This window comes from Rhododendron vialii, chromosome 4a, assembly GCF_030253575.1.
Source record: "Rhododendron vialii isolate Sample 1 chromosome 4a, ASM3025357v1".
Classification (NCBI taxonomy): domain Eukaryota; kingdom Viridiplantae; phylum Streptophyta; class Magnoliopsida; order Ericales; family Ericaceae; genus Rhododendron; species Rhododendron vialii.
The window spans coordinates 11,944,095-11,964,456 of record NC_080560.1 but is presented as its reverse complement, the minus strand read 5'-3'; the positions used below and the strand labels follow the sequence as shown (position 1 = coordinate 11,964,456).

At 37.6% G+C, this 20,362-nt stretch overlaps 1 protein-coding gene across 1 annotated transcript; it reads right to left on the bottom strand.

Moving 5' to 3' along the window:
* Nucleotides 1-492: 492 nt before the first annotated feature.
* LOC131321774 (wall-associated receptor kinase 2-like) lies at nucleotides 493-18,995 on the bottom strand. The gene is made up of 4 exons (XM_058352721.1): nucleotides 18,279-18,995; nucleotides 16,482-16,773; nucleotides 8,421-8,591; nucleotides 493-1,915 (listed from the first exon to the last, which is right to left on the bottom strand). The coding sequence occupies exons 1-4, from the start codon at nucleotides 18,930-18,932 to the stop codon at nucleotides 708-710; spliced, it is 2,325 nt and encodes a 774-aa protein (XP_058208704.1). The 5' UTR covers nucleotides 18,933-18,995; the 3' UTR covers nucleotides 493-707.
* Nucleotides 18,996-20,362: the final 1,367 nt, after the last annotated feature.

Sequence of the window (20,362 nt, the reverse complement as noted above, 5' to 3'; positions counted from 1 at the left end):
CACACTCACATTATATATGGAAGAACTCTAATGAATAATTGAAATTGATTCTTAGTATTTGCTTTCGAGACCTCACTCGTGTAAAAATTAAGAATGGCAAAGTTTTATCTCCCCTCAGGATTCAAACTCTCCTCCTTCTCTTGAGAACACAAATAGACGCCTAGGGTGTTTGGGCTTTGTCCCAGTTGTTTTTATTCAACCGTTGGTTAGATTACTCTCCCCTCTTCCAACTTAACGTACCCTTTATCAAGTTTTCTTCAATAAAATTTTATTGCTGATATAAAAAATAAAAATAAAAACCTCACTCATGTATAAGATATTTTTCTTTCAGAATGGATCTAGCTCCCTCCCCAGGTCTTTGTATTATTCAAATTCAACGAACTATACAATTATGATGGGAATTGGGTTGCAACAAAAAAGACTACATTCTATACAACACCATCACAAGAACATAATTTACTACAGTAGAAAACAAGAAAAGTCACGAGACTGACCCAGATAATGAATTCACAAATAATTAACAACATGAACAAACAAAATCTTCACCTTAATTATTACAAAAGATTCAAACCCAAACGAAGAAAAATCTACTTTCACAATTGACTACTGCATATTTGCAAAGCATTTTTGTATGTAGGACCCCACAATGCTATGAGAAAGCCCGACACATTGCCTTCGTATACCTATTGCGCAAGATGTCACCAGCACTAGTAAAAAGAATTACTAAGCGGAAATGTCGTGCTGCTACCGAAACTATATTGCCCAGATATGTCACCAGTAGAAGGACCTATTGACAAAGCATAAATGTCTGTTGGTGCTTCGTCACTCAGCAAGCTTACACTCTCTTCATGACTTTGTTGATTAACCCATGGGTCCTTTCTATACTTCCTTAAACTTTCTAATTCCACCACCACTTCTTTCATTGCAGGCCTCTCTTCACTTCTCAAACAAAGACACCTCTTCACAAGCTCCGCAATTGCTTGGAGTTGCTCCAAGGTGCCTTCCTTCACCACCCGAGGCTCTAAAATTTGGTACAACCTATTTTCCTTCATTGACACAAGGAAGTAGGTCGCCAAATTCCTTTCCTCTTGAGACCTCTCAAGACAAATAGGCTTTTTTCCAGTCAGTAATTCTGCTAGAACCACTCCGAAACTATAAACATCACTCTTCTCGTTTAACTGGCCAGTTTGGAAGTACTCGGGATCCAAATAACCTAAAGTCCCTTGTACTAATGTAGTCACTTGAGTTTGGTCCAAGGGAACTAATCTCGAAGCACCAAAATCTGCCATTTTTGCCACGTAATTAGCTTCTAGCAATATATTGGCAGACTTAACATCTCTATGAATGATCGGAATGGATGCGGCAGAGTGAAGATAGGAAAGTGCACTAGCTGTTTCTATGGCTATTCTCAATCGATGCTCCAGTGTTAACCAAGATAATGGCTTATGAATATGTTCAAATAGCGTGCCATTTGGTATATACTCGTAAACAAGCTCGGGAACCTCTGATTCGAAACAACACCCCAAGAGCTTCACAACGTTCCTATGGTTAACTTGTGTTACTATCAACAACTCATGGATAAACTGCTCTACTTGGTTCCCATCCATCACTTTGGACTTCTTTATGGCGACTACGCGTTGGTCTGGTAAAATTCCCTTATATACCACACCATATCCACCACGCCCAATTATTCGGTTGTTGGCATAGTTGTTAGTGGCTTTCTTTAGTTCTTCAGCTGTAAAGATTTTTGATGACTCCGCACTTGTTCCATCGAGCGAAGAAATTTTTTGTTTCATTAATAAGCCACCGTTTTGTTGGAAGAATTGCTCTCTTAGTTTGATTAGCTTCCTTCTATTGATGCAGGAGTGTATCCAAATTACACCAATCAGTAATGACACGAAGCCAAAGCTCAATCCTACATAAAACATAGGTATAGATTCAGTCATTAGATAATCTCTACTAAAGACAAATAAAAGCTATTTCGCAGTATATATGTTGTAATGAGCTTTGCCCAGACATTGTGCTTCACAGGAGGAAATTGGTACTTGTGATTCCAATGGATTAGTAGCATTACCTAACCGTATGATTCTTCATTTTTTTCACCATTCATGTCCTTTTCCCTTGAAAATGGATGAAACCTCCTCTCCATTTACGGGGGAAGAATTCTAAGAAAATTTCATTGACTGTGCTAGTACTATGTCAATGATGAAATTTGAATCTAAACCGTAACAATGTACAAGCAGGTAATCAATATAGGATGATGTGACAAATTTGAAAACAGAATTAAGTCTTATCAGCTTTAGCTATATAAAGCCAGTCAACGTGGCGTACTGCTTTGAAATGTTGTTGTTACCTCATTTTGATAGAGTATTCTGTAAAGAATAAGATTACAATATAAGATACTCAGTAACTATTAGACACAAAATATCAAAAGGATTCTAAGGAATTTCCAGCTAATGTCAGGCTTGAAGGTAAAATTTTCAAAGAGTTCTCTATGCATGTGGTATAAATGTTAGTCGCCGTCAAGTGCTTGCCCTTGCTCAAGTATTGGGGTTCATAGTTGAAGCCCTGCCAATCAAGTATCTTGGATTGCCGTTGGGAGCAAATCCTAGGAATGTGAAGACATGGGAACCTGTGATTGATAGAATCCAAACGAAACTAAGCTTATGGAAAAGTAGAACTTTGTCCTCGGGAGGGAGATTCAATCAAATTAATTCTAACATGTCTAACTTACCTGTGTATTTTATGTCAATTTTCAAAATGCCAGTGGCAATGGCAAAGAAGTTGGAAAAGTTGCAGCGTCAATTCTTTTGGAGGGATACCATTGACAAGAAGAAATTGCATTTGGTTAAATGGGAGAGCATAGCAAAGAAGAAAGAAAATGGAAGCACTACAAGAAAAATTCAATTGGGTGACGAATGAAAATCGTCACAAATTGCATGTTTTTCGTCACAAATAATATAGGTGACGAAAAAAAATTTGTCGACTAAAGGTTGTTGAGGATTCCTACCTGGTGACGAAATCTATTTTTCGTCGTCACCTATAGTGCCTTTTGATGACGAAATATTTCGTCACCAAAAAGTGAATAATTGGTGACGAAATTTTTTTCCACCGATGGGTCACATTGGTGACGAAATTTTTTGTCACTAATACAAGAAATCGGTGACGAAATTTTTCGTTGCGAAAGTGTTTTCATATGGGAAAAGAAATCCATCTTTCTTGCTCCTGCTGGGTTTCGAACCCGAGTCCCTTGAGTTTTTCGCGCAAGCTCCAACCAACTGCACTACACACACTTTTCAGTAAATATTTGAAATATCTAATATATAACACATATGTTTAACATGAAAATATATTTCGAATGTAATTTTGGACCTTTAAACATTAAAATTAGCAATTTTGATAAACATGAAAGTTGTAGGCAATTGAGTTATTGTTCAAACCCAATTTGAATTATTTCAATCGGAGACTTTAGTAAAGAGTTATGTCCGAAATACATTTAGTGACAAAGCGCAATTCATAAATTTCGTCACGAAAGGTACCCATTTGACAACAAAATATATTTTTTGTCGCTGAAAGCGTTAAAATGGTGACGAAATTATTTTTCGTCACCAAAGTTAAGCATTTGGTGACGAAAAAAATATTTCGTTACTAAATTGCTCACATTTGGCGACGAAATATATTTTTTGTCACCAAATGATTATCTTTGGCGATAAAAAATAATTTTGTCACATTTTTTAAGTTTTCGGCGACGAAAAATGTATTTTATCGCCAAATGGGCACCTTTAGTGACGAAAATATTTTTTTCGTCGCCAAACAGGCATAATTGGTGACGAAATTATTTCGTCACGAAAGTTATCAAAATAGTGACGAATTTATTTTTTCGTCGCCAAATATACTCATTTAGTGACAAAATTAAATTTCGTCGCCACTTTTTCGTCACTAATTTTCATTTTTCTTGTAGTGAGGCTTAGGGGTGAAGAGATTTTTGCAACAAAATTTAGCACTGCTGGCTAAATGGTGGTGGAGATTCAACAAAGACAACAATTCCTTATGGGTGAGAGTGGTGAGAGATAAATATAGGCTGGACCAGAGGAATTGGTTGCCGGTATGCCCTACAAGGGGTTCAGTATCTTCCATTTGGAAAGACATTTGTTCGATTGGTGATCTTGGGTCTAGTATTGGAGGTATTGTGCAAGAGGGTTTCAAAATCCGTGTGTACTCGGGACATAATACTTATTTTTGGAACCACAGATGGTTAGGTCCCCAAACACTAAAAGAAGATTTTCCAATGCTGTTTTTATTATCCACTCAACAGGATGAGGTTGTCAGCAACATATGGGAAGGGGCGGCTAATGGAAATTGGGGGCTGGTGTTTAGAAGAGATATACGTGACAGGGAGAATCTGATGTTAAGAAATCTGGAACTAAGGTTACAATCGTATCTCATGGATCCATCCAAACCGGACTCTCTGATATGGAATTGGATGGGTAATAAGAACTTTTCGGTAAGATCAGTCTAAGAGCAGTGGGAAGTGCAGACCCAATATCGAAATCCTATTCTGAGCTCCCTGTGGAAAAACATTTGTCCCCCTAAGGTGGAAGTTTTGACGTGGAAGGCGGTTCAGGAAAGGTTGGCCACGCGGTCAGTTCTATTGAACAGGAATATTGCCTTGAATGATTCCTTATGCCCATTTTGCTCACTCCAACTGGAAACGCCCAACCATTTAATCTTTCACTGTCAATTTTCTTGGTACATTTGGACCCAGGTATTGGATTGGTGGCACACTAAATGGGTTTGCTCGCCTTCGATAGCGTATCTTTTTTGTTGGTGGTTTGATAATAGTTTCCGTAACTTGGAAAAACACATTTGGAAAGCTTGCTTTTATGCAACAATTTGGTCCATTTGGATGACGCGGAATGGGTATATTTTTAAGAATGCGACTGCAAGATCTGAGGAGGTGGTGGATATAATCAAGTTCAGGGTGGCTATGTGGATCAAAGTGAAATTCAATATTAGATTGTACTCTGCAGAGGATTTCAAAAGTTTTTTGGATGATATTCGTGCGTTAAAATTGTAATAGTTTGACGTAAATAGTTTGACGTAAATCATTCAACCCCCTGCTGGATGATTTGCGTCTCCCCCTCCCCAGGTTGAGTCTGAGCATGTGTGCTCCTCAGCTTTCCCTCTCGATGTATCCTTTCGAGTGTTATAAAATTTCGCTTTTGCCGAGCAAAAAAAAAAAAACTATCAGACACAAAATGAAAGTATTAACATTAAAAGGAGATTTAGCATAAGAGAAAATCTTATTTGTGGACCATTCTATAAAGAAGAGATTACAGAGGCCAATTGCGCGCATTCAAAGTGTTTTTGGACGGTCCAGATTGAAAATCAATTATGACCGGTAACAATTAATTGTGACCGATCATAATTAAAAATGAATCTCAGCCATTAATTGCGTGAATGGATGGCTGAGATTGTACGTGCCGCTTGCTTTGTAAATAAGTTTGAATGATACGAAAAAGGAACCACTCATGCAAGTAACCATGGCTTAAAAAAAGCTTTGCAAGTTTGAAAAGACAATACTCTATGCGAAAAAAGACTCAAATATGCTCAACTGTCAATTTCTAATCGAATATTTGTATGAGGCTCTTCGCTATATTTAAATCGAATACTTGTTCTTGTCACTCTGGCTTGATTGCTTCAGTCAACAACCATTTAGTACTATGGCCACGTAAATATTAAAAATGCAATGCCAAATATTTATATGACACTATATACTGTATAAATTTTCATGCAAGTTAATTTCTCCATACTTTTTGAAACCTGAAATTACCGAGTTGACCTAACAAATCGTTCTTTATTGGTACATTCAAAAAGTAGAAGTAATTAGTAAGAAAGTTGTGAGATCGATCTCCAACTTTCCCACTGGGATTAGATTTTTCTCAAAATCCATCCGGCATAAAACACAAGATTGTGTAGGAATTTTTTTTAATAGTGTCAAATACAATTAAATTATTAAACTATTACTCCTTCCATTCCTAAATAAGTGTTTGGTGCGCAAACCTAGGCCTTTAAAAAAATACATTTGTTTCGTAAAAAAAATCAATTTTTTTTCACAAATCAATAGATGGCAATGAGTTCTATTCGATTGTGGAAAAAAATTAGATTTTTTAAAGAAAAATATGTATCTTTTGTAAGGCCTAGATTTGCGAGCAGGACACTTATTTAGGGACGGAGGGAGTACTTTTTAACTTTTTCGCAAATTCATTTTTTAATAGTTTCCAACACATGTTGAAAGAAAAGTTGTATTTTCCTTTACTTTCCCCACTCTAAAAGTTTCTTGAGCAATTTTTCTGCACCTATTTCTTAATTGACAAGTAAAATTCGGAGCCGGATTTGAGAAAATGCGTTATATTCTGAAGTTTTAAATCTAATTGAAAACATTTTTATTTAATTAAACTACACTTTAATTGCCTAAATTGTATGAACTATTGTTTGATTAATATTGGAATTGTTTTTGGGAATTGATTTATATTGAAATTTAGCATAATTGACTAGAATAACTTTGCTTAGAATTGGTGGCTAGCTAGAAAATCAAGCTAGTCACATGTAAACTTAATTAAGACCTAACTGACCAAAATGGCTAAGTTAGTAGTGAGCCAAATCAAACCAAGACCTAACCATAAGACTAGAGTTGTCCTAGATCGGCTACATTTACTATGACCTAACACCAAATATATAGTTGATAGCAGGTGGCATATGATTGCCTTCGGCCTAGCTGGCAACATAGTTAGGATGTTGGTTGCGGATTGTGAGACCATCTTCCCATTTTCGTTTGATCTTTGTAACTTCGATTCTTTGATTAATAAAATCTCTTTTGCCATATATATATATATATTAGTTCCCTTCTTATAAGGACGTCCTTATAAGGACCTCATTGATCCTGATAGGATTTCGATGATCCGAGCCATTCAATGTGACCAGAACGTGATTTTAAGGGTCCTCATAGGAAATCGTCAAAAAAAATGATCGGGAAAGGCTTCATCCGAACAGTTCCAAACAATTTTTTATTAAACGGTTCAAAAAAACTGCTCAAATCAAGCTCTTTCCGGTCATTTTTGTTGACGATTTCTCGCGGATACCCTTAAAATCACGTTTTGATCATATTGAGCAGCTCGGATCATCGAAATCAGATCGGGAAAGGCGAAAAATAGGAAAGTCCACATATAGTCCACATATATATATACGGGACGGTTCCGGGGACACTCAAAAAAACACCTAAAAAAATACCTCATAGTTCCCAATCAAATTTTGATAATCCGAGCCGCTCAATGTGATCAGAACGTGATTTTAAGAGTACCCGTGAGAAATCAGCAAAAAAAATGACCGGGAAAGGCTTGATTTGAACAGTTTTTTATTGAACGGTTCAAATAAAAACTTCTCAAATCAAGCCTTTCCCGGTCATTTTTTTTGCTAATTTCTCGCGGGCACCCTTAAAATCACATTCTGCACACATTGAACGGTTCGGATCATAAAAATTTGATCAGAAACTATGAGATTGAGATTTGGGGTGTTTTTTTAGGTGTTTTTTTGGGTGTCCCTTGAACCGTCATATATATATATAGTTGATCATGAATCAAATGGCTTCCTCCCATTCTCCCACAGACCCTTCTTCACTCTACACAATTCTCTCAATTTCTTTATTTTAGAGACTCAAAATATTGTATTTTATTGAAAAATGTATATAGAGATCGAATGTCACAATTCATTCATATATACTCCAACCGTACAATTCTCTATTTCTATCTCTAATTTTTCAAATACATCTCATTCCTTTTCCAAATACAGCTTTCCCTCCAAAATCATAATTATAATAACTTTATGAATTTGTTAACTATATCGAACGTTAGTATCATTTAGAAACCTCATGCGAGGTCTTTGCATTTGTTAAAAACCTCAAGGGAGGTTAATGAAATTAATGTACCCAAAATACTTTTATAAGAATTACGCGTATTTTATTCAGATTAATTGTGTAACCCAGTTCATCGAAAGAAAACAACACCATTCCCACTGCTTGTTAAGATTGAGAAATAGCAATCGTAGCCAAACCAAACCAAACCAAATCGAGCCTTAAATTCCAATCATGACCAATAAGCCAACAAATTCAGTAATATCTTAACCGTAGATCGATAGATAAAGATTTTAAAATTTCAATACCTATGTTTGCCAGATATCGGCCGAGATTGTCCAATACACCACTCATTCTTATGTAACGATGGAGATTGCGTGATAGCTCTATCAAAAATACTTATGATATCTGCTATTTTAAACTAACTAGCAACCATATTGTGCATGACTTTACCAACATAGAATTCGATTTGAAGCACGTTTTATTTACTACTAGGAAATTACGTACGTACCTAGAGATAACTTGATCACTGAGAATTGTGAAGGAGTGCACCTAGATCCGTCGCTTCTTCCATCACCAAAGAAATGATGATTACAAGAACAAGTAAAACTTCCGGGAGTATTTGTGCAAGTTGCATGTTCATCACAGTCATTAAGGTCGGGATCTATGCATTCGTCTATATCTGTCAATCAATCACTAAGAAATATATTGGTACGCTAATCTCTGGGTCGACTTCGTTTTTTCACTTATGAGTTTACCACATAGCTGTTAGTAATTTATTTTAATCAACGGGTATCTGTAATCTTAACATGGGGAGATTAATAAGTATTTAATATCATAGAGCTCGTAATATAATTGAGATAAGGACGGGAGTGCAATTATAATTCTGTAGTGGGGTGAATTATAATTAGTGAAATAAGAAATAGAATCCTGGTGGGATTAAGTTTTCTTATTTACACTGGGAGTCCAGACTTATTACTCTTTAGGTCCCTATTGTAGCCCTATATATACACATTATGCTCTCTAGGTCAGAATCAATGTTTTTTCTGAAATTCAGTAAATAGAGGCAGGCTTAGAGAGAGCAAACAGATCACGAAAGAGTCCACACTAGGTTCATGTTCTAGACGTGCAGGGAATACGATAGAAGATCGTAAGGTACGGTCGAGCAGTATTCGTGGTTTATAGCAAGACGTGCTATAACAAGTTCAACCAGCGTTCGTGTCGCAGAGAGTTGAGGTAGAACCCTAATTCCGTTTTATAGGGTTTTACAATTTTTGTTGTCTAATCTGTACGCATCATTACTAGGTCTTGGGGATTCGGTTTCCTAATAGTGGTATCAGAGCCGGTTGTAATCACGCGTATGGATTAAACAGGCCATGTTGTCCGTAGGTTATAGAGGGTAGAACGTAGAACTGTGCTAACCCTTGTTTTGCAGCGTTCTTACCCAGCTATTATGGTCACATGATTTTTATTGGTTTATGTGATTGGATCCCACGATAATTTTTTCGTGGTTATTGTTATTTATTGGGTACCACGATTATTTTTCGTAGTTGTAATAATTAACGTAGCAAGTGTTATTTATTGAGTGCCACGATTATTTTTTGTGGTTGTAATAATTAACGTAGCATGTGAACTCCAATGGAGGCATAAGATCGATATTTGTATGTTTCTTCGATTGTAATAGCATTCGACGGTTATTTGGAGATCGAAGATGGTAGATACAAAAGATTCAAGTTATTTGACTCGCAACAGTTTTTTTCCAGATTCGTAGGGTCGAAATAGCAGTAGGTTATAGAGGGTAGAACGTAGAACTGTGCTAACCCTTGTTTTGCAGCATTCTTACCCAGCTATTATGGTCACATGATTTTTATTGATTTTATGTGATTGGATCCCACGATAATTTTTTCGTGGTTATTGTTATTTATTGGGTACCATGATTATTTTTCGTGGTTGTAATAATTAACGTAGCATGTGTTATTTATTGGGTGCCACGATTATTTTTCGTGGTTGTAATAATTAATGTAGCTTGTGAACTTCAATGGAGGCATAAGATCGATATTTGTATGTTTCTTCGATTGTACTAGTATTCGACGGTTATTCGGAGATCGAAGATGGTAGATACAAAAGATTCAAGTTATTTGGCTCGCAACAGTTTTTTTCCAGATTCGTAGGGTCTGATTGCAGGGCTCTTTCGACCCAGTAAACATTGGAATCAGAAAATCTGTTCTTCACAAAAGTCGTAGATAATTGAATTTCGAATCCAACCCAATTTGAATCACTTCAATTGAAGGTCAGATGAAGAAGATATGGCCAAAACACTGAAGGCTGTGCAGTTTACGCGGGAATATGTTAAATCCGAAATTTCTTGCCTAAGCACGGTTGGATTTTGTTTTTCTTGATTAATTCAAACTATCTAAGTCTTCTACACAAGTATAGCCGAAGGATTTCAAGTTTGGAAGGATTCCTTATTGTTTAAGGATTTCAAGTTTGGAAGGATTCCTTGTTGCTCAAGGATTGTATCTTTGACCATAATAGTTGGGATGCATATTTTATTATGTTTCCTAAATTATGTTTATGCATGTTTCTATGATTGTTTGCATATGTGATAGTTTACCATATTGGGACAACATGGTAATATATGGCTTTTGACCTAGATCACGTTTTTTGCAAACTTAAAATTTTTTGATAGCCCTCACAAATTTTTTTTTAAATAACTAAGTGGGAGAGGGAGTTTATTTTTATAAATCCCACGGTCTCCATTACTAGTATGTAGATGATGTAATTAATTTTGTGTGATGGTTTTAGAACCTTCCCCCCCATCGGGCAAAATTAATTATGGCCTCATCGGTACAGACTTCCTTAAAGGATAGATCTATGATGATTGTTGTGTGAATTACTACACCATCTGAGGTAATTGATAACGGAACAATGGGTCATGGGGCTAGGTAATGGTATATACTTAGCTGTAAATAATAGTATCCTCACCATCTGAGTCACTATTATTATTTATAGGACCGAAGTTATATTGGCTATTTAATTTTGCTTGGCACGGTATAGTGTCTAGATAGTAAAATTAAAAGGTTGTGCCTATCTACACGAATGATAAAGAGTAGAGACTTCCCATCGAGGTATGCTCTTCACGGTGTGTAGGGTTGCCAATGTTTTTCTTTTAACATGTGATAGAGGGAACCAATATTAAAATGAAATTCAAAATTTTTATTGCCCTTCATAATTGATTGTTATGTTATTTGATTCTCAGATTCAAAAATGGGCTCTTTCAATCCACTTGTCATTATTCTCAAAGAAAATAAACTTACTGGACCAAACTATGTTGATTGGAAAAGAAACTTGAATATTGTGTTAACTGCTGAGGGCCATAAATATGTGCTATCTACGGCGAGCCCTCCTATACCTGAAGAAAATGCCACAGAACAGGAAGCAAAGCCTTATAAAGATTGGGTTAAGGCTGATGAGATGGCGCGGTGTTATATTTTGGCTTCTATGTCGAATATATTGCAACATCAGCATCAAGCTATGGAAACTGCTTCTGATATGATGCTGAACCTCAAAGAAATGTTTGGGGATCAGAATCGGGCAGTAAGGCTAGTTGCTATGAAAGAATTGGTGAGCATCACCCATGTTGAAGGGACCCCGATTAGGGATCATGTTCTAAAGATGATAGCTCTTCTTAATGAACTAGAGATCTTTGGAGCTGAAATTGATGGGGAAACCCAGATCGATTTCATTCTTAACTCACTGCAGTCTGAGAGTTTTAAGCAGTTTCGCCTGACTTATTCTATGAACAAAATGCATTTATCTTTGGCGGAACTTCTTAAGGAACTCCAAGCAGCTGAGGGTCTTTGGTTGCGAAGAAACCACCATCAGTGCTAGTGGCAGAGAAGGCTTCTACTTCTAAGCCGAAAGGCAAGAAGAAGCAGAATAAGTTTCAGAAAAAGGTTGTGGAGGCAGTTCATGTGCCTCAAGGTGGAGTGAAAAAGCCTACGGGCAAGTGTTTTCACTGCAAGCAGAAAGGACACTGGAAGAAGGAATGTCCAGTTTTTCTCAATAAAGTGAACAAACAAGGTAAATCTTTTTCACTAGTTGTTGAATCATGTTTAGCGGTGTTATCTACCAGTACCTGATGTGTAAATACACGAGCCACTAATCATGTTTGCAATTCATTGCAGGGGTTCCAGGAAACCAGAAGACTCAGTGATGGGGAGATTTATCTACATATGGGAAATGCTACGAGAGTGGCAGCAGTTGCAGTAGAAAATGTTTTTTTTTAAATTTTAGTAGTAATAGGAGTTTAATTTTGAGAGATTGTCTTTATGTTCCTACTGTTAGAAGAAACTTGGTTTCGGTTTCTAAGTTAATAAAGGATGGATATTTGGTATATTTTAGTGACTATGTAGTTATTAAGTTAAATAAACGTTTTATCTGTTCTGGTTCATTGGTGGATGATCTCTACATTATAAATCCTATATTTTCTATAGTGCAACTGCATGAATTGAATAACACTAATAATTTACCATGTAAGAGAAAAGAGCCTTCGTGAACCAAACGTATTTTTGGCACTTACGTTTTGGTCATATTAATCTGAATAGGATTTCTAGACTGGTTAGAGATGGACCTTTAGGTTCATTAGAAGTTAAGGAACTTTCAATCTGTGAATCCTGTTTGGAAGGTAAGATGACCAAAAGGCCTTTTTCAGCAAAATGATATAGAGCCAAAGAGCCGTTGGAATTGGTTCACTCTGATTTGTGTGGGCCTATGAATGTCCAAGCTAGAGGTGATTTTGAGTACTTTGTCACTTTTATTGACAATTACTCAAGGTATGAATACATTTATTTGATGCGCCGTAAGTCCGAATGCTTTGAGAAATTCAGGGAGTATAGGGCGGAAACGGAAAAGCGTTTGGGTAAATGTCTCAAGACACTACGATCTGATCGTGGTGGTGAATACCTCTTGGGAGAGTTTAGGGACTACTTGTCAGCTGAAGGGATTACATCCCAGTTGTCAGCTCCAGGTATGCCACAACAAAATGGTGTAGCAGAGAGAAGGAATAGGACTCTTATGGATATGGTAAGATCAATGATGAGTTATTCAGATTTACCAATTTCTTTTTGGGGACATGCACTAGAAACAGCAGCGTATATTCTTAACTTGGTACCATCTAAGTCAGTACCATCTACACCCACAGAACTATGGACTGGGTGCAAACCTAGTCTCCAGCATGTTCGGGTTTGGGGTAGTCCAGCACATGTGCTGAATGGGAACGCAGATAAATTGGAATCGAGGACAGAAGTTTGCTTGTTTGTGGGGTACCCTATAGGAATGAGAGGTGGACTGTTTTATAGTCCTGCGGATAAGAAGGTCATTGTTAGCACTAATGCCCGGTTCTTAGAAGAGAACTATGTGATAGACCACAAACCCAGAAGTAAAATTGTTCTAGAAGAATTGAGAGGAGAGAAACCGGCACAAACTTCTTTACCACCAATAGTGCAGGAGGAAATGCCACAAGAGATATTTGTAGAGGCACCTATTGACACATCGGTACCTCGTCGTAGTGGAAGGGTTACTGTTCCACCCAGTCAGTATACGTTGTTGGGAGAGTCTTTTGAAATGATCCCTAATGATCAACATGCTGAACCCTGTAACTACAATGAGGCACTTCAAGATAAAGATGTGGAACTTTGGCAAAAGGTTATGAAATCAGAGATGGAGTCTATGTACTCTAATCGGGTCTGGGATCTTGTAGAACCACCTGAAGGGATTAAACCCATTGGATGCAAGTAGATCTATAAGAAGAAAAGATGGGCAGACGGGAAGGTGCATACCTTCAAAGCTACGCTTGTTGCGAAAGGGTATACTCAAAAAGAAGGGATCGATTATGAGGAAACTTTTTCGCCAGTAGCCATGCTTAAGTCCATTCGGATTCTCTTATCCATTGCGACTCATCTCGATTACGAGATTTGGCAAATGGATGTAAAGACCGCGTTCTTTAATGGAAATATGGATGAGTGTATCTATATGGTGCAACCAGATGGATTCATAGCAAAAGGCCAGGAGCACATGTTGTGCAAGCTTAAGAAGTCTATTTATGGGCTTAAGCAGGCATCTAGATCTTGGAACATTCGTTTTGATCAAGCAATCAAGTCTTTTGGTTTTGATCAATGTCCGGATGAGTCATGTGTGTACAAGAAGCGCAACGGACAAGTTGCAGTGTTTCTAGTACTATATGTCGATGATATCCTGCTCATCGGAAACGATGTGGGAGTGTTATCTTCAGTGAAAAGTGTGGTTATCCGGCCAATTCGAAATGAAGGACTTGGGAGAAGCTGGTCACATCCTAGGGATTAAGCTTATACGAGATCGCAAGAATAGGATGTTGGGCTTATCACAAGCTATTTATATCAATGTCATTCTAGCCCGTTTTAGCATGCAAGATTCCAAGAAAGGGTTCCTCCCTTTTAGACATGGAATCAATCTATCCAAGGATCAGTGTCCTAAAACACCTGAAGAGATGGAGAAAATGAAGGCAGTTCCTTATGCCTTGGCAGTAGGAAGCTTTATGTATGCTATGTTGTGTACTAGACCTGATATTTGCTTTGCCGTTGGCATGGTTAACAGAATTCAGTCTAATCTAAGGCAAGAACATTGGACTGCAGTGAAACATATACTCAAGTATCTGAAAAGAACTAGAGATCATATGTTGGTGTTCCAGTCAGATAGTCTGGTACATCATGGGTACACACACTCAGACTTCATGTCAGATAGGAATTCCAGAAAGTCTACCTCAGTGGGAGGTGGAGCCATAAGTTGGAGGAGTATCAAACAATCTTGCATTGCTGATTCTACCATGGAGGCAAAGTATGTGGCAGCTTCTGAAGCAGCCAAGGAGGCTGTTTGGCTTAGAAACTTTTTGTTGGATCTGGAAGTGGTCCCTTCAGTAGAATCAGCCATTACACTCTATTGTGACAATAGCGGTGCAGTTGCTAATTCGAAGGAGCCAAGGACTCACAAGAAGGGCAAACATATTGAGCGTAAGTATCATCTGATTCGAGAGATCGTACAGAGAGGTGATGTTGCTGTGACCAAGATTGCATCAGCGAATAACCTGGCAGATCATTTTACGAAGAGCTTACCAGCTAAGACTTTTGATAGTCACGTAGAGGGAATGAGAGTGACATGCACGGCAGTATGGTTTTAAGTCTTAGTGGGAGTTTGTTAGGAGATTATGTAAAAGTTATGTTTTTATATGATGGATTAATATTTAATTATTAATCAGTTTTATCCATTTTTGATGAGAATCTTTTATGGGCAATATTTGCATGATTTTTTTATATGTTGTGCATGTGTGTCTTTTATTCTACATAGTAGATAATCCAGTGTGTAGAGTACGGCTTACACACAGAAGATTGGATCATCGGTTCTTGTGGAATATAAGTTATGGTTCACAGTCTTAGATGGAATTTGACACACCATCGGTAGGACTGTAGCATAATATTTTAGTAGGTTTTTCTTGACTACAGGGAATGGTATTAATTCCAACTCATTGTGCTAGTATACTTTGTGTATATTGAACGGGACCGTATTGAGGTAATTGTCTTTATACTAACTTTATAAGACAATTGGAATCTCATGGTTATTATGAATGCTTATGCTCTTAATCCAAAGATAATTATTAGAAGTATATATTTAATGTTGTTGACTTTGATTCATTAAAGAGTGAGATCTTTATACGGTCAATAGTCTTGGTGAGTTGGGTAGCAATATTATGTATTTGATAACTATTAATTATTAATGGAATCCACGTCCCGATAGGGATTGATGATACCCCTTGAGTAAACTTATAAGTTTCGATTATGTCAAATCCTGCAGGTGGATATTTGTATCCGACATATCGAATAAGTTAAGCGGATAGTCTCAAGTTAAGATGTTGATTAAGTGGGAGATTGTTAGTAATTTATTTTAATCAACAGGTATCTGTAATCTTAACATGGGGAGATTAATAAGTATTTAATATCATAGAGCTCGTAATATAATTGAGATAAGGACGGGAGTGCAATTATAATTCTGTAGTGGGGTGAATTATAATTAGTGAAATAAGAAATAGAATCCTGGTGGGATTAAGTTTTCTTATTTACACTGGGAGCCCAGACTTATTACTCCTTAGGTCCCTATTGTAGCCCTATATATACACGTTATGCTCTCTAGGTCAGAATCAATGTTTTTTTCTGAAATTCAGTAAATAGAGGCAGGCTTAGAGAGAGCAAACAGATCACGAAAGAGTCCACACTAGGTTCGTGTTCTAGACATGCAGGGAATACGATAGAAGATCATAAGGTACGATCGAGCAGTATTCGTGGTTTATAGCAAGACGTGCTATAACAAGTTCAACCAGCGTTCGTGTCGCAGAGAGTTGAGGTAGAACCCTAATTCCGCTTTATAGGGTTTTACAATTTTTGTTGTCTAATCTGTACGTATCATTATTGAATTTTGGGGATTCGGTTTCCTAACAATAGCATTATCAGTTGGAAAAACAAAAATAGTATAGCCAACAACAAACCTGTGCATCCAGAAGTGAGATAAGGATTGCCCTGATAACCATCTTTGCAACGGCAACGATATCCTCTAGAGCCACTATCCGTATTATCAGTACACGTAGTATTACCTAGCTGCTGGCACAAAGATGCGTTTGAGTTTTGGGCTTCAACACAACTCTGGTTCCCAATCGCAAAATCAACTACTGTGGGTACTCGGTTCGCGAAAGTGGGATCCGAAAAAATTGATAGATTGCGGAAATGAAAGCTATCCCGCGCTCCCACAAACGCATAGCCACATTTGTCGTATGACCAAACCTGTAATAAGCATAAGAACTGAGTTTACACATAAAAGTCTTTCTATCTTTCTTTCAGTAAAATTAGCTATCTATCTAATCCAACAATACGTATACTTCCATTTATCATCTCGTGAATCTTACATGTTCTCTCTAGTTTCATTTGTAATCTCATCGCTTTAAATTCAATCCAAGACTAATTTGAAAATCTAACATGATTGTTACGTTTTGGTCAGTAATTATTTAGTGGTCCTTTGATATGGGGCACTGCCATGATACTCTCCGCATTTATACACAAGTTTGTAGTGTTGCGGAAACAAACGATCGAACCAGAATACAACCACACACACAAACACAGAGACAAAGGATTTACGTGATTCCCTATGAATTAAGTATGTCCACGGGGGGTAGCCGGATTATATTAGGAGGAGGAGGATTACAAATTACTCTACTCACACTCTCACAAACTGATACAAACAGAAAACAAAACCAGATACGTCTCTGATTTCCCACTCTGATACTAATGTTATGGCAGGAGCTCAATTTATAGACAAAACCTTCTCCTGTTCACAAACCATGCCAGAGCTCTAAATCCAAGCCTGGGATTTTCCAAATCTTGTCAATCTTGACTTCAATTACCCACATGGGAGAATCAATTGCATTCAATGCAACCCACGCCAAATCTTCCGAGTAAATGCAAATCGGCATGTGTACAGGATGGAGCCAAAACATGGCGTCAAAAGTCAACATGTAGTTGTACGCAGTGGTGGAGGTAGTATGGGACAAGCGGGGGCAAGGGCACATTGAATTTCTTTCTTTCTTTTTTTTTAAAAATAAAATTCAAAACTTAAAAATGAATATTTTGTATTTTGTCTTGTTAATTGTAGTTCAATAATATACTTTTAATCACTCTAACACATCTTGAATATCATTTAATTCTCAATTTTTCATTTCACATATTAGAACAATGTCATTACACAGGCGAAATGAGATATCTAATGTGAAAATAAGCCGCCACTTACTATTTGGAACTCTATAATATTGCATAATGCCCAAAATTAAAAAATATTGTCTAAACCATGAGCTATGCGTTTTATACGTCAGGAATTATTAACAATGGGAGCAAGGTTGCTAAATATTACGCAGTAAATTGCTCTTAGACTTGATCTGCTAAGACAATTCAAGCAATTCGTTTGTTTTTATATTCTACCTAAGTTACTTTCTTAATAAATATGTTAGTTTTTTAAATTCTTACCACGAACGTTTTTTATAATTCTAACGTTGCTTAGTATGAATTCTTTTGGTTGAAATGTGTTTAAATATATGGTGCCCTCATTTATATAGATTTCAGGCTACCCTCTGGTTGTACGTGGATGAAATTGGAGTAGTGCGTGGCGGTTGGAGTACCCAATAACTTGTGGTAATTACGCCATTTTTTTTTAATGATTTCCTTAATTATTTTTCACGTGTCGGCTGTCAAAAAAAAAGAAAGAAAGAAAGAAAAAGGAAAGAGAGAAAAAAGGATACCTGGGTATGATTCCGAAAGCTAGTAAGGGAAACGTTGTACGTCTTCAGCCCCTTTTGAACATCGGATTGGCAGCAACCAATACCGGGACAATTTCGATCAGTCATGTCCGTATTGTTGGAGCATACGGAGCCACACCCAGCAAAGGAGATCCCTGCAACTTGATCATACCCCCCGATTTGGCCAAAGTCATCGCAGCCGATGACCGTGAACTTATTCGCCGTGTCCGAAAACGTGTATGGCGAAGCCAGCGGCAAATTGGCCCAGGACCCATTAGCCCTGGTCACTTTCCCGGCCTGGTCGTAGCACTTATAAGCGACAAAAGTTCGGACCCAAACTTGGGTTGGGGAGATGGATAGGACCTTGAGGCCGTCCAAGAAGGGCTCTGAATCAGTGCTGCAGTTGATTTTGAAGTTCGAATCCAAGGAGCAGTCAACCCCTATGCCGAACGGGTAAGGGACCCTTATGTTTCCGCATTCGAGTGGGCAACCGGGCTGCTTGGTGACGAAGAAGCTATTGTAGGTTACGTTGGCGATGTTGGCGGTTATGTTTTTTGCTAGTACTACTACTTTGGGTTGTGCTAATAGGAGGAGGAGGAGCAATGAAAAAAACAAGAGGAGTACTACATGGAGACGCATGTTTAAGGATGGACACATATATTAATAGTGTCGGAACTTAGGATGTTAATATGCACTTCCACAATGAAATGCGTTACAAGTGGAAAGCGAGAGAAGGAAATTAAGCTAATATATATAAGAAAAGCCATAATAGGAGGGCGTGGAATACAGCCATTTCGAATTTTCTAAACAAGTATTCAACTTGCAGAAATGGTATATTCAGTACTTACGACATCCCTTTACAACATGGTGACAACACGCTCACGTGGTCAGATCAAAAAAAATAAAAAAATAACGTGGCTTTTTCCCTCCGTCTGTTCGTTTGATAAATTCCGACCTCATACTGGTAAACTTAATTATTTTTTCCGTTTTGTGTGTTTGTTCATTTTTTCTGAATTTTTGTTAGATTCGAGTGATATTTTTTGAATTAATTATCCATTTTGACGAGAGTAGCCTAAAAAGTGCAAAATTATGAAAGCAAAAAAAAGTTCATTGAACGAAAAAAATATCAAACAGTAGTTTTACTTGTCTAAAGTGCCATTTTAATTGAATTTTTTTCAACATTGATCTATGTTTTTATACTTTTCCGATTTATCTCATCGAGATCAATGATTAACACCAAAAATTATGACGAAAAGCTAAACAAAAAATCACAAATAGTAGTAAAAATTACTGAAATAAGTTTCAGACTCATAAGTTTAAAAAAGGGGAAATTATGTTAAACCCCCTTGAACTATCACCCGGTAGCACTTTGCCTCCCTTAACTTTAAATTTCAACACTTAACCTCCTTAAACTATTAATAATTGGAATCTCCTTAACTCTGTTAACAAATTGAATGAAGTTACGGTATTACCTTACCATCTTCCTTCCATTTGCACTAGATTAGAGAGAGAGAGTGTGTGTGTCTGTGTGTACCAGTTCTTCTAATTCCTTTTTTCCATTATCGTTCTTCTATCTCTCTCACTCTCCTTCTCTGTCCTAGTTCATAATCGTCACGTTATCGGCGATGAAGTACAACTTTCATATGCTCCAAATTGAGCCATACTTCACAGATGAAACAAATCCCCCCAGCGATTATACAAGCCACGAAATTCAAATCGCAAAACAAACAAAACACGACGAAAGAAAGAACGATCGAGACGCACCTACATAACAGAAACCACTCCTGGGTTTGCTATTGTAATTGATGACCTCTAACTGAGTCATCGACCTCGAGTGCTGCACTATAGCCTTCCCAATTGAGTTGACCCAGACCTCGAACATGGTGAATCGATCGGAGGAGATCTCAAATGCCAAGGGCTTGTTGATGACGTCCTCGGCGCCCTTGACGGCCAGGCAGTCGCTGACGGGGATGACGTGGCATGGGATGAAGGCGGCGCGGGAGGCAGCGGCGGAAGGGTCATTGAATCAGAAGAGCTTGCCCTGTTTGAGGACACATTTGCGGCGGCACCGGTCTTGATGTAGTCGC

Excerpts from the sequence above, each read along its gene's own strand:
- LOC131321774 (XM_058352721.1), bottom strand. The coding sequence starts at position 18,932 with ATGTGTCCATCCTTAAACATGCGTCTCCATGTAGTACTCCTCTTGTTT. Across the intron at positions 8,592-16,481 it reads TCTCACTTCTGGATGCACAG|ATATAGACGAATGCATAGAT; the intron begins GTTTGTTGTTGG and ends ATTGATTGACAG. Across the intron at positions 1,916-8,420 it reads AGTGATCAAGTTATCTCTAG|GATTGAGCTTTGGCTTCGTG; the intron begins GTACGTACGTAA and ends TGTTTTATGTAG.